This window comes from Hydractinia symbiolongicarpus, chromosome 8 (assembly GCF_029227915.1).
Source record: "Hydractinia symbiolongicarpus strain clone_291-10 chromosome 8, HSymV2.1, whole genome shotgun sequence".
NCBI classification, from domain to species: domain Eukaryota; kingdom Metazoa; phylum Cnidaria; class Hydrozoa; order Anthoathecata; family Hydractiniidae; genus Hydractinia; species Hydractinia symbiolongicarpus.
This window is the reverse complement of record NC_079882.1, coordinates 23,839,080-23,853,746: the sequence shown is the minus strand read 5'-3', so window position 1 is coordinate 23,853,746 and position 14,667 is coordinate 23,839,080. Positions and strand designations below refer to the sequence as shown.

At 32.0% G+C, this 14,667-nt stretch overlaps 2 protein-coding genes and 1 long non-coding RNA gene across 3 annotated transcripts; 2 read left to right on the top strand and 1 right to left on the bottom strand.

Annotated features, from left to right (window-relative positions):
- Positions 1-252: 252 nt before the first annotated feature.
- LOC130654579 (uncharacterized) lies at positions 253-5,740 on the top strand. Its single transcript, XR_008984455.1, has 3 exons — positions 253-484; positions 686-880; positions 4,865-5,740. It is a non-coding gene; the product is annotated as an uncharacterized LOC130654579 (long non-coding RNA).
- A 356-nt stretch (positions 5,741-6,096) lies between these two features.
- LOC130654578 (dickkopf-related protein 3-like) lies at positions 6,097-8,439 on the bottom strand. Its single transcript, XM_057457189.1, has 5 exons — positions 8,093-8,439; positions 7,638-7,785; positions 6,979-7,080; positions 6,353-6,533; positions 6,097-6,232 (listed from the first exon to the last, which is right to left on the bottom strand). Exons 1-5 carry the CDS (start codon positions 8,270-8,272, stop codon positions 6,187-6,189), a joined length of 657 nt encoding a protein of 218 aa, XP_057313172.1. The 5' UTR covers positions 8,273-8,439; the 3' UTR covers positions 6,097-6,186.
- A 2,876-nt stretch (positions 8,440-11,315) lies between these two features.
- On the top strand, positions 11,316-12,954 carry LOC130655036 (histamine H2 receptor-like). Its single transcript, XM_057457738.1, has one exon. It carries the CDS (start codon positions 11,578-11,580, stop codon positions 12,514-12,516), a length of 939 nt encoding a protein of 312 aa, XP_057313721.1. The 5' UTR covers positions 11,316-11,577; the 3' UTR covers positions 12,517-12,954.
- The last annotated feature ends 1,713 nt before the right edge of the window (positions 12,955-14,667 follow it).

Below are 14,667 nucleotides of genomic sequence, written 5' to 3'. Positions count from 1 at the left end.
TTACACCAATAGGGCCTGCATAGGGTTACATTAGCGAAGAAAAGAATTACCTTTCGGTGTGTTTTATAAAAAAATGCTTTATCAACAATATACGAGTTAAATCTACAATTTGTTACAAAAACGGAGCTCTACCATATATTTACGACAACCACAATTGTTCTGCTGATTTTAACCAAATCAGCTGTTCTGTAAAATTAGGCTGTTCAGTCACGTGACTTTTTGCCGTGTTCGGAAATTCAGCTTAAAACAAGCTCGCACACGGCAACGCGTATTTTGTTATTGCGCGTGATGGCACTTATTTTAAATCGTCGAATTCGGCACCTATTTCGCTTAAGACAGATGGTGTATGGGCAGATAGTGATTGTTAAGTACCTTAAATTTGTTTTTTTGAATGAGACTTGTTTAAACGACCAACAGTGTATTCAGATTTCGACGAGGGAAATGTAAACTTGGCGCAAACAGAGGAAAGTGCATGACGTATCAGGTAGTCTCACTTGAAATTAGTTTATATTAAAAATATACTTTCAATTTCTATTCTTATTCCTAACTTTCCTGCATGACAAATCTGGAGAAAAAGCATTTTTTGTTTATATCGAACCCCCGTCTTAAAGTTCTATGTGACTTGCTGCAGTGCAACAACGAATTTCGACTTTTTATTTATTTTATTTTATTATATAATTTATAGTCTTGGAATGATGGCTATTAATCATGGCTATGTGCTAGATATTCCAGTTAACATTAGACACAGCTACTAAACTAAAGCACCAAAGCTAGCTAGCTACCTAGCTATATATATATTAGCCGAAGTAGTGGACCAGAAGATGGAGTGTGTGATGTTGTGTTTAATTATTCCATACCACTGTGTGGTTAATAGATAAAGGTATATTTTGCTTACTACTAGTGTGATTTGGTTTTTAAACACTTAAAGTATTAGGCTTGGAAATTTGTTGATTCCAGATACCAATTTGTTACCCACTCAGTTCTTGCAAACTGTTTACTGTTTACCATTATTCTTTTTTACAAAAACGCCTCTCTTCCAACTTTCCAGGCCTAAAGTTAGCTAAGAGTCAGAGTAGGTTACTTTATAGCTAGCTTATACTGTTTTAAAAAGCAAGATTTAGATAATAATTGAAGAGATAATGATTATATAATGTTATTTTTGTAAATATTCCATTGTTTAGTATGTATAGCTATATCATAATTGCTGACGTAAACTAGAAAGGCAGATAATACACAGTCTAGGTAGGAATGGTATTTTAAAAATAATATGCATTGGTTAAAAGTTTTGCAGCTTATGTTAGACAATAAAATTATTAGTGCAGTTTCGCTTGATATATTTTCAGCTTTAAAAATGAGTATTAAAAATAAACAAGTTTATGATCTTTTTTCTTCATTGAATGAAAAAAGCATTAAAGAAGTAAGTGATGGATTTGTTTTACTTGGTGTTGAAATAACATGTCCAGAAAAAGCGTTATATACAAAAGTTAAAAGACTAGTAGAGAAAGTAAATGGTCTGAAAAAAAGGAAAGCTAATTCTGCTATAGAAACTTTGTTGGAAGCTGAGTTTAGTGTTCCAGTGCAAATTACCCCACATCAGCGATCTATTGATGCGGCTAGTTCTAGAAATGAAGTTTTGTTTAAAGAGAAAATGAAACAATTAAAGGAGGAAAACAAAAGTTTAAAAAGAAAGTGCGAAAATTTTCAAGAATTAGAAATTCAATACAACACACAAGTCAAAGAGGTTAAGAAACTTAGTAACGAGTTATTTGTAGCAATGAAGGATGAAAATAAGTTGACAGCAGAATATCGTCGTATAAAGAACAATTATCTTGAAGTAGAGGAAAAACTTAGAAATGTGGAATTGAAATTTAAAGATAATAGCAAAGCGAGGGCAGATAAATTGAGAAATTTATCAAAGAAAATTAAAAACAGAGATGATAAAATTAATAAAATGGAATCAGAAATAGCTGAATTGATATCTGGTACTGAGAATAAAAGTGATGAGTTGGATGACATGAAAGTAAACTTGAACAGACTCAATGATAAATTAGAAAACAGTGAAACTATAGTTGATGATCTGCGGAATGAGAAAGCAAAACTGAAAAGAAAGACGCACAGTTTGTTGTTAAAAATTGAAAACCAGAAAAAATTGATTGACCACAAAGAAGTGAATGATATGAAGTGTTTAAAAAGTGATTATGACAAACTCTGTACAAACATGAAGCAACTTACTGAAGAAAATCGTGATTTGCAAATGCTCGTTTCGTTATTAAACGACAATGAAATTGTAACATTTGAAGGTGGTCGTTATTCAGACGAAATAAGAGAAGTTGTTATGGAATTACTTTCCTTGAATGTCAGCATGGGAAAGGTAAATGATGTGATCAAGGTTGTACTTGAAAAACTTGCAAAAAAAAGGGTTGACAGGTTGCCTTCACAAGGTTTAAAAAGTCATTTAATGCAAGAAGCATTAATTTTAGCACAATTACAGGTTGCAGAAGCAATGATTGATAATGACAAGGAGGCGTTTGGTAATTGTTTACATGGAGATGGTACATCAAAATACCATAAACATTATCAAAATTTTCAGATTACAACATCGAAAGGAAAAACTTTAACATTTGGATTATCAGAAGTTGCAGGTGGCGATGCGGCAATAGTAATGAAAAATTTTACTGACACAATTGATGACATGTGTGACATTCTGAAAGAATGTGACAAGGATGCAAATTTTTCCCGGCTTGTCACATCAATCAAATCTACAATGTCGGATCTTGGACCTATTAATCCTTTATTTAACTCACAACTGAAATCTTTAAGGGAAAAATTATTACCAAATGTTGTAGAAAACTGGAATTATTTAAGCGAAACACAAAAAACGGACATGACCGATATGGGAAATTTCTTTTGCAAATTACATCTTCTGGCAAATTTTGCCTCAGAGGCAGATAAAGTTCTGCATTCATTTGAGAGAATGGTCCTCTGTGATGACTATGAAACAGTATTTGCCTTCAATAGTGCAAAAGAATCTTCTGCTTCTAGATTAGTGCGTACAGCTTGTAAAGCTTTTCATGTGCGTGGAAGTGACGAATGTGGAGTAGCATCGTATTTTAACTCGTTTTTAGCTGGTCGCAATCAGAAATCTTACTTTGTACCATTTATTGGAAATCGTTTTAACATATTGTTTTATAACGCTGCTGCATTATATTACCATCGTGATGCAGTCGTATCTTTTCTTTCATCATGGCCTGATCCTAATAATTTACTGAAAGCTGTAAATGAAGACGTATCAAATAAGTTGTTTCTTAGTGAAGTCAGAGCACTTGGCATTATTGATAAATTATTGACTGGTCCATTGTGGCGATTAATAGAGTCTTGTGAAAGTATCCTCGAAATAAATCCATACCTGTTACAACTTAAAGTCAAACTATCTGCACTCTGCAACAATTGTTCATCACTTCTATCTGGCAGTCATATTTTCCAAGAGGATGGTATTATTGTACACAACAAAGATGAATTATTTATCAAGCTATTTGAGGATACAGGTGATGATGAATTGGATATTCTAACACAGCAAGCCCTTGAAATTATTTGCCATGCAATTCTCATCATCTTAGAGCGTCAATGTAAGGATCAACTGCCTGGAGGAAAGTACTGGAGCCCCAGTCAGATAATAAAGGAGACGTCATCAATTGTACCAGTAACCAATAAGGCTTCTGAAAGTGACTTTGCAATTTTGGATTTGTTAGTGAAAACGAAGCCAAGTGCCAATGTTGAAACATTGCAGGCTTTAACCATGTGGTCGCGTAACAAAACACTTGATTGGTTTGAACAGAAGTCTTATGATGAGAAAAAAAGTATGATGGAATCAGCCAGACATAATGTGGAAAAAATGAAGGCGAAGTATAAATCAAGGAGAAAAGAACTGTTGGAGGAGAGGAAAAGGAAATTGCTTGCTAAACAAGATATGAAAAAGAAAGCTGAAGAGAAAATAGCATTGAAGAAAGTGGAAGCTTTTAACAAATTGCTTGAGCTAAATGTCCAGGCTTGGATATCTGTTGATGAACTGAAAAAAAACATCATGGATATATCATCACAAAAACGTGCAGAAGTTTTGCTAGCGCAAATGAATTTTTACAGGCATGTTATGCCTTTCAAATGCAATTCCAAATTGTTTAACAAAACAAAACAGAGTGGAAACAAAAGAGTTGATTTGTCTTGGGAAGAGCTTCTTGAAAACTTTGTTAAAATCATGCATGTAACATTTTCATCATCTGCAGAAAAGGTAACAAAGGATAACCTGAAGTCGAAGGAAGATAGAGATGAAGTAGTTGCAACCCAAAAAAAGGAACTGATGGAAAAGATCAAGAAAGAAAGGATGAAAAAACTGTCTGAACAACAAAAAAGCAACAAACTCCCTTCCTTCATCAAAGACCCTGATTGTTTAGTTGGTTTACACATACGGCATCATTTAAAGGAAGAAGATGAAGAGGATGCATATTGGTGTAAAGGGGAAATTCTAAGTGTAGCAAAACGACATTCCAATCCTAAACGCACGTTGTTTAATGTAGTATATGAGTCAGAACCTGAGACAGTTTGGAGTTTTCCAATAATTTTAGATTTTGAGAAGGGAGACGTTATTATGTTATCTTAGAATATAGTTAGTTATAGTATAGTTATATATTTGAGGGAAGAAATTTTTGTGGTAATGTATTTCGTTCAAACCGTGGAACTTTTTTATGGCAAAAACTTCTTCCTTTGAGGATCATTGTTTTGTCAACTTGTGACATGTGGTATATATTGTTCTATTAAAACATTTAGCACTTATGGTAGCTTAATATTTTGCGTTCTTTTTTTTATTTAGGTGCTAAAAGGTGCAGTTGTTCCATTTTCATCTGGTCTGCATATTTATACTCTGTCAAATATTTTGCAAGCTTTAAGAGTGTTTGTCAAAGTTTTATAGTTACCAACTTAGTGTTTTACAGTGGTTCCTGTGGACTTTCTTTTTACATTTCCTTAAATTTGAAATATCTTTTCAGCTATTACGTTATTTTCTCTGGCTGGTCTGCAAAAATATAAATTTCGTACATTTCTATGAAGTCTCTCAATGTTAAGATTACAGTTTATAAACATTTTTGCCGGTTATTGTATAATTGTTTTGCTTTTATACATTGATTTTATGTTATTTTTGAGCTACAGCATCATTTTTACTATCTGGTCTGCAAATTACACTCTTGTCAAATATTTTGTACTCTTCAAGAGTGTTTGTAAAATTTTTGAATAGTTACTAATTTGTGGTGTTTTATTATGTTCCTGTGAATTTTTTTCGCATTTTCATCAATTTGGAAAGATTTTTTCAACTATGACGTCATTTTTTCTATCTGGTCTGCAAATTACACTCTTGTCAGATATTTGTACTCCTTAAGAGTGTTTGTATAATTTTTGAATAGTTACTAATTTGTGGTGTTTTATTATGTTCCTGTGAACTTTTTTGCATTTTCATCAATTTGGAAAGATTTTTTCAACTATGACGTCATTTTTTCTATCTGGTCTGCAAATTTACACCCTTGTCCGAAATTTCGTACACTCTAATGAACTTTGTTTAACGTTAAGATTACAGTTTATAAAATTGTTTACTGGTTGTTGTATACTTTCTTGCGCTTTTAGAGCAATTTGTAGTAATATTTGAGCTATGACGTCATCATTACGTCATTTCTAAAAATAAACCATCAAAAATTAATATATTTTTTCTTTTACAAATATACTATCTACTGTAAAAATTTTAAGTTCTTACCATGTCTCAATCTGGAGTTATTGATTTTTAAAGATAGAAATTGTGAAAAAAAACCTATACATGACCCCCGTCTTTGTGCCGTGTTTTGTTGCGAAATTGGCCGAAAAACGCAACAAAAAAGGGCTATACTATCTATCATAAAAATAACAATAACTAGAGAATGGCTTGGAGTTGGAGTTGCGCGACCCCTCGTTGAAACCGTATAGAAATGTAGAAAACGTTGCATACGGCTAGAAGGTCGAGCGGCGCATAGAAAAATTTGACCTGAACAGCCTAGTAAAATCGGTTTTCAGGTGGGTGACTAAAGCAAGAGCAAGCACTTTATTTATTCTACTGTGTTTCCAAAAATTACTCCTTTTTTACTGTTCACATACGTTCACATTGTGCATTGTTTATTCTTCGCCCTCCGGGAGACAGATGCTGTGACGTCCAAGAATACTAAAAGATAATTTTCCTTTTTACATTTTTACACTTCATATGTTTAACGTCAGACAAATACACTCATTTAAATGAGTTTATCATGACTAATACAATTTTAGAAATCTTCAAATATCCTACCCTACTCCTTTACAGGACAGTCCAGGTTTGCAAGGTCCACAAACAGGCTCAATGTGAGCTTTCATAACGTCCTGATGGAACAAATTGATTGGTCCGCAAGATTCGTGCTCATCTAACATCGGCTTGCAAATAGAATGATGATGACTGATTGACATTTCATGAATGCAACAAATATCTTTACCTATCACGAAAAAACAAAACATAATACGATGAAAAATAGTCAGATTCACCTTGAATTTAGTACAAGGATTGCAGAAAATATCAATCTATTTGAAAACGACACTCACAAATACACAAAATACAGCTAAAAGATGACCCTTCTTAGGTTTCTTACCAAGCATATAAACACTTTTATATAAATATAGCGGTTAATTTTATTGTCTTATTGCTATAAACTGTCGGGTCACTACTGGATCCTCTTCTTATTCGAAATGTTACTCTAAACCCTTTGGAACACAAATTTTACAAGATTCACATCCAGTTTTTCGAAAAAGTATTAACAAATCACAAAAACATTTTTCCTTGTCAGCCTTTTGTATGCATTGGTTCCAGCACCATTTATATTTTGTATTCACTGATATTGATTCCAATGTACGATTATGTTTTACAAAAGTCAGTTTACAAACCTTTACAATCTTTTGCAAGATCACAGTATGTCCCCGGATCACCAGCTTTTGCACCTTTTGCACAAAAACCATATTGACACTCCGCTCCCTCGCAACATTGACCTTAGAGTTAAACAAAAATATTAGGTATTTAAATACGGTCAAGTGTTACCCAAACTGCTTGGATGGGGACATAATGGGATACATTGTCAAACCAGATGTAACGGAATAGTCCTTAGTGTACCTAGTAAATCAGAAATGATTTAGACATCTTCCACAGTTTTCTTTGTTGGAGAATTAAAACTTCAGCTGTACCGCGTTAATATAAGGACTTAAAAGCAATTTCCATGGTACCAGTCTCACCATAAACTTGATGATGACATAAAAGGGGACGAAACTTAGATGATATCATATACAGAATAAACTGAAAAGCAAATAACAAACTATGGCGCGACAAAAATCACTACGCAGTTAAAAGCCTGAAGTAATTCCCTGCTTCCAAATTTAGGTAGCTACCTCAAACTGAACAAGTTTGTGAAAAACGTTATTAAATTGCAGAGATTATAAGGAAAAAAAGGACATATATATAATCTGACTCAAGATTGGTCGCTTTCGTTGTGCTAAGGTCAAATGAAAAAGATTGTTCAAAGAAATTTCGTAACTATATTGATGTAACTCACCGTTTAGGTCGCAATGGTCGCCTGCTCCTTTACATTTAAAGCAATACATCCCATCGCAATATTCACCAGCAGAGCATTTCTTATTGATGTCACAACGACCCTGAATCACTCTATCTTCATGACTGGGCGCATCATTATGAAATGTCCTCTATGATCAAAAAAGTCATCTTAAATTAAAAAAGTTAAACCTGGTTCATAGCGTGATAAAAGTTACTTCAGCTGTTAAAAATGTCAGAAAAGGAGATTTCAATCCTCCGATATTCTCACATTCATCAATGTTGACGGTGAATTTGAAATAAGTATTTCTGACAAACCATACACATTGTGATGTAAGGTTTAAACGACTTGTTTGAAAGGATTCACAGTGAATCAAAAATTCGTTCTCAGATTGATACGTCGTAGTTGAACGATTTTGATATTAATAATGGAAAGGAAGTTTTTATTTGAGTTTTTACCTTGTTGCTCAGATCTGGTTTATCGACCACGTCTTTCTTTTTTGTTTCGTAGTTTTTTTTAGTTAATTCTTCTGCTTTCTTCAATATATTGCGGACCAACAAATCTTCTTCCTTTTCATTGAGTACTTCACATGTTACGTAAGCAAAACAAATAATGTAAAAAATATAAATCTGTTTCATTCTTTTCGCTAAGTTACTGTAGCTTGGTTTTCATTGCTTTGCTTTCGTTTTCTGCTTATTGTGCACAAGATGAGTTGAATAATGTATTGAAAACTCACAATAGGTCCAGAATTGTTGAAAGTACGATGCATAATCGTTCTGCAAATTGCTTATTCTGTGAAGTTTTTCTAAATTTTTTCCCCCGGAGATTTTTTTATGCGTGTGGTTTCTAAATGGAAATGTACGTGACCTGTTGTAACTTTTGTAACGAGCGGGGAGGGGGGTTGCTGTTTTTAATATAAATGCACAATGTCGAATGCACAATCGATACTTTCACAGGAGTTCAATAAAAGGTGGTAAAAATTTGAGTGAAAATAAGACGACCTTTTAAAAGAAGGCAAAAAAGGCAAAAGAAGAAACAGTGGTTAAAGTTCCAATTGGCTCGGTGTCGATGTAATCAAATAAAATTTTATTCTCGATGTACGCGATAGAGAATAGATTTTATTTTTATCGAAACTCGTGGATTTATATATTAGAATTTTTGAACCATAACAGGAAAATTAATTGTTATTTATTAGACATAAGTTGTTGTTACATCCGTATTGAATATTTTTATTTTTAAACACGGAAAAACTATTTCATCTATCGGACGCACTTGTCGGATGCACGAATGTGTTACTTTATTGCTGACTTTCTTTCTATTTTCAATAAAACGTGTTAAAAGTAATATAGAAAAGACATGTCAAGGTAAGTAGATTGAACAATATATTGCTTTGGGGATGATATATTTACAAATGAATCTGTGCATCCGACAGACTAGAACAACATAAATGTTAATCTTGAAACGTTTGATAATCCATAATAGCCTGAAATTTTGTGGCCATTTTAGTAAAACCAATCATTTGAGTATTTGGCTTTACATTTAGCTCGAGAATAACATCCATATTTTAAATTTAAATTTAAAGAATTAAAAAAAAAACAGCGCTGGGCGCCGTGGTGAAAAATTTGAAAAAAAAGCACACCGAGTGTTTTTCAGGTCCAGTTTCCAAAATTACTGCTCATCACATAAAATATTGAGACGCCTATGTAATGGTGCAGTGTTCTAATAGCAGAGTTCTAATTGAAAAAAAATGATGATATTTTTATTTTCTCGAAATAATAGATATCTATTTTTAAAGCCAATAGCCCTCGTTGAATAATTAGGACATTTTTTGTCGAAACATGACTAGAAAAAACCTAATTTCGGTTAAAAACCTTACTTCCTTATAAAAATAAGGTCTTAAAAAATCACATTCAACCAAGAAAACTTAAAAACGTGCTGACAGAAATCATATAATACTGGCTATATAAGTTCTGTAGCTGGTTGATTTAATAAGAAATTTTTCTAAGTAAAAACATAAAAATATAATTATCTATTGTTAAAACATTTTGGGAACAAGGTTAATAAAGAATTCTCAGCCATAGACATGATGTTATATGCTCGGTGTAGATTGCTTAACCTTCGTCGTATAAGTTCGTTAGCTACGCTTTCGACGGAATTGGCAAAATTACCAGAAAACCTGTTATCTTATTAACTTTAACCAAGATTTTTGGACTTTTTAAGGTTTTTTTTGTTTATCAAAAAGTAGTTGGATTTGGATGTTTTCTCTCAAGACGTACTTAAAAACACAAGCGATCAAGTTTTCCTCGTGTTGCTACGACAATATATCTATTTTTAAAAAAGGCCGTAAAATTAATAGAAAAGCTACCAGTTCAGGAATACTTTAACGGTGATGCTTCAAATAAAATATAAATCAATTTAAGAAATACACGACTTTTGCTCACACCGTGTGTTGATAGAAGTAGCTAGCTGGGTTACAAAAGAACCATGTTTAGGGTTAATAAGAGGAGACACTATATAATTACTGTACTGCACAGTTTAATTTAACTCCAGACATCCTTAGATTTCTGTCGAGGTCTTAATCACCCATAAACTTTGCCTACTTCGAATAATATAGCCACTCGTGTGTCATGCTTGAATTAGCGTGTGCTTCTGATAAAACACGTCACTTTCTAAATCCTACTAATTTTCCTTATAAAAGATCTTTATTAAAATTTAATGAATAGTTTTTTAAACCAACTGTTCTTCATGCCCACAACATGATGTCCCCACTTTTTAGTCTTTAAAGATAATAATGATATAGGTTAGATTTCAATATACCCACAACTCGAAAACTAATTCAACGAAACATATATGAACCTTTTCTATTTTATTTATTCAATTTTATTCGCCTTCGCAGCTTGGTGTAAGTTTATTTTAAATTTCGCCTTCACAACAACCACATTAAGATTTCTACCGAGATTTAAATATCACGTTCAGATGGGGCCACTTTTTTTCGACCTTGTTTTCTGAGCAACTTAGCATGAAACATTGAATTTTTAACATATGGTAATAGCATCAATTAAACCTTTATATTATGGTTATTACATGGCTATTAAATGGTTATAATATGGTTATTACATGGCTATTAAATGGTTATAATATGGTTATTACATGTGAAACTGTTCTTCTGAAAGTGTGCATAAGTAGTAAAATTCTTAAAAGTGTTGGTTATATACCAAGAGAACAGTTCTATGGTCTTTTAAAAAGATAGAATGATTGGAATTTCTTTGAGTTTTTTTTTTTTGTGGTGGATCTAATTTGCTGCAGGTTTCATTCCAATTAATTATATCAAGGAAAAAAGCAGGGTCAGCGATCTTCTTTCCTAACCATTCCTCATCGAACTGATCTAGACTTTTCTACTTTTCAAGCTTGGATGTATATGCGTTTCATGTTCTACAAATAAATCAAATACTACAGAGTACAAAAAAGTATTTTTGACGTTTTCATTTAATTAAAAAATGCGCAGCTGTATTTTTTAGAACAAAACCACGACGTTTCATTTCAAAATAACATTAAAAAAAACGTAACACATCTTTGTTTACATTAACTCCTTTGAAAGCGCTAGATTACCCCCTATGATACTTAAAGTAATTGTTTCTTTATAAAAAAAGATCCATCTGTCGCTAAAAAGGTCTAATTTTAGTGTTTTTCAAATGTAAAAGGAACATTGTATTTTTAATACTTATGGAAAATGTACAAAATGAAAATATAATTATATTTGTAACCATGTTTTTAGGTCAAAGTTATAAGTTTAAGACTTTCTTTGTTTGTTTCATATCTTTATTATTTGTTTTAATTTCTGAAGAAGATTTTGTTGTTGTCTAGTGAGCAATTAGAAATCACAAGATATTAAGCAAACATTGTAAAAATATGGTTTGATAAAGAGAAAAAGACGAAGTAAACGATGAACAATTCAACGCAAATAATTTGTGATATATTTCGTGTCGAATTAGAAGTGAATCCAATTTTTCACGTAACGTTATCGATCATAGTAATTCTGATAAGTATACTGACAATATCCCTCAACTCAATGTACTTACTTGTGGTATACAAATTTTCAAAGTTATTTTCCATATCTGATATTTTATACATTTTCTTGGCAGTTAGCGACTTACTTACCGGTGTTATCTTAATGCCTGCATTTGCAGGGTTTTGGTTATATACATCATATTCCGGTACAGATTGCACCTTTTTAAATTTCGTGAATGCTTGTGCACACACATTTACACTAATATCAGTATTGACAATTTCCTTGATCACCACAGACGTGTATGCCTCGATAGTTCATCCGTTTGCATATCGTGCGTATTTTACGAAGAAGATCTTCTACGCAACGTCTGCTGTGGTTTGGATTATTTCAATAACGTTTCCAATTATTTTTATTCTCATTGCACCCTTTCACTGGTACATCTATCAAAATATATCTGGCTCAATGGCTCTAAGTGCTATGATGGCTCTATGTGTTATGCATTACAAAATACACCTATCAATTAAACAACTGAGTTGTCAAATTAACTTTTCATCTGCAAAAGAAAATGAGAATGTGAAAACAAAAAGAAAAGCGTCGAAGTTGGCAGTCTCAATATTGATTACCTTAATTGCTTGTTTCTTACCATCATTGATCTATTTCTTTTATATAACTATTCATGGAACGACAACAAAATCTGTCAGTTACGTGTTTCAAACAACTGGGGTTATTGTTTTTCTTAATGCATTTTTTGATCCATTTGTTTACTACTTTCGATTGGGACGTGTTCGAACAAAAATAAAAAAAATGTTTACGAACACTGTTGCACCTGAAAGTACAACGAAAGGTGTTCCATCTGCAACAAATCGAGTTTAAACCAAAAAATTTGAGCGTGTGAATTTTTTTTCTTTGATTGATTTTTCACACAAGTATCTTTTTGGAATTATTAATTTCTTTTTTTTAAAACAAATATTCAAGTGTTCAACACAATTCAGTATACTTTTTTTTCAGAAAAAACAAGGTTGCTAAAATGGGGACTCATGATGCATGTTCAATTATCCTAAAAATTAAGCAAAGTCAGCTTGCAAAAACTTTGGAATTTTAGGGTAGCAAATGAACAAAAGTAAAAAGAAATTTCTTTAAAATTTAATACGTATAATTTAATGCCTGTTGGTTATCAGTGAGGTACGTTGAGATTATTTAACTTCCGCGGTAAACTAGAAAAATAGTGATTGTACTTATTCAACTATATTTAGGTTTTGAACTTAACGTAGATGATTTTTTTATTAGGTGCAAATACATGCATAATACACACTATTGTGTTATTTATTTGTCAAAATATTCCATCTGCGTAGCAACACCACAAAAAATAAATAAAAAGCGTTGATTATAGGGCTCAAATCAATATTGATATAAATTGTTTCAGAATATTAAATTTTTAACACCTTTTTGAGAAAGAAATAGAAACCATTAACGATTTTCTTTCTCCTTTTCTTCCATTTTATAGTTTATAGTTTAAGTTTCTCACGTTTTTCCAGGCTATTTATTGAATTTATTGATACTTGATGTAAATAGATTTCCACAACAAGCAGATACTACGTGCTCACCATTAAATATTTAGATGTAGGGGTATCAAACTTATACGGAAAGCAAGTTTTGGTTAAGCCACAAGTAAAAATTTGTAATTTTTTTAGTTAACGGATAATAGCAGTTTTATTAAATGTGCGCTTATAGCAGGTAATGCGAAACAAAAGAATAACTAAAATTGATTTTTTTTTTAGCAAAGACAATTATAAACTTGCTTTAAATCAAGCTTTAAAATCATAGCATATAGCTAAAACATGTGTCCCTCCCCCCTCTTCAGCCCCTTATCCATTCGAGATAAAAAAATATTTCTCACACTTGTATGGCACGTTATATCTGTTTTATTGAATATCGAGTTGATACTTATCTTTTTTCCCTTTTTAATTAAATCTATGTATTTTCAGAACTGAAGAATGCGTTTGTAGATTGACAAAGTTTCCCGCCTTAATCATTTTAGAATGCTTTTGCCCAATCAGAAAGAGTAATTACGTTTAAAGCAAAAGATGTTTATGCTTGAACGATTTGAATGATTGAAATTAACATGAAATTGACCAATACTCACCTACGCATCACGATATAACAAAACTACCCTAGCAACATCTTCACAGAATGAATTTATGTTTAGCACAACACAACATCACCGATATTTTTGAACCCTTAAAGAACAGGACCCAAGAATTTCCAATAAAATTACGGTTAGGCCAAAACTGGGTTTAGTGCTAAATAGAATATATAATTACGGCGAAAGATGCGCAAAGTGAAACAAAATTAATTCACAACAATCCAAAAAAAATAAATTGAAAAAACAGCCAAGTTGTGAGAAAGCTAGTATAACTATAGCTCATATATAACTAGCTCATAAATAATATACGTCACTTACAAAAACTTAAAATTTGTCCAAAATATAACTTAAAATTAAATTTTTGTTCTAGAGAGGATAGGAATAAGGTACTTTCTTATTATGAGGAAGAGATAAATCGAACCTCTTAATGCTTATGAATAGATCATTAAATAAAAGTTCTAAATTGATATCAGTTTATAATTACGCTGAAGTTAATAATTACAATTATAAACGTTTTACCAAATCTAACTAACATGGGATGATTATATGTTAATATTAAGTAGATATACAATAGGTAAACATAGGTTATTGAGATTTATTAACCCGAGGTGATTTATATTCAACGACGCAAAAGAGATTTCTTTGTTTTGATGTTTTTGTAAAAAGAATTTTCTCGACAAAAAAGTTCCCGCCATTTCACGTGTTTGGAAATCGACCAATCAGAAAACGGACCACTAAGAAACAACCAATCACAGTTAATTACGATAAAAATTAATGAGGTGGAAAGGATAAAATCAAAACATGCGTTTACGAATGTTTTGTCAAAACTATTGTTACGTCACAAGCATTGAATAATACGGGTGGAATACGATTATTTATTC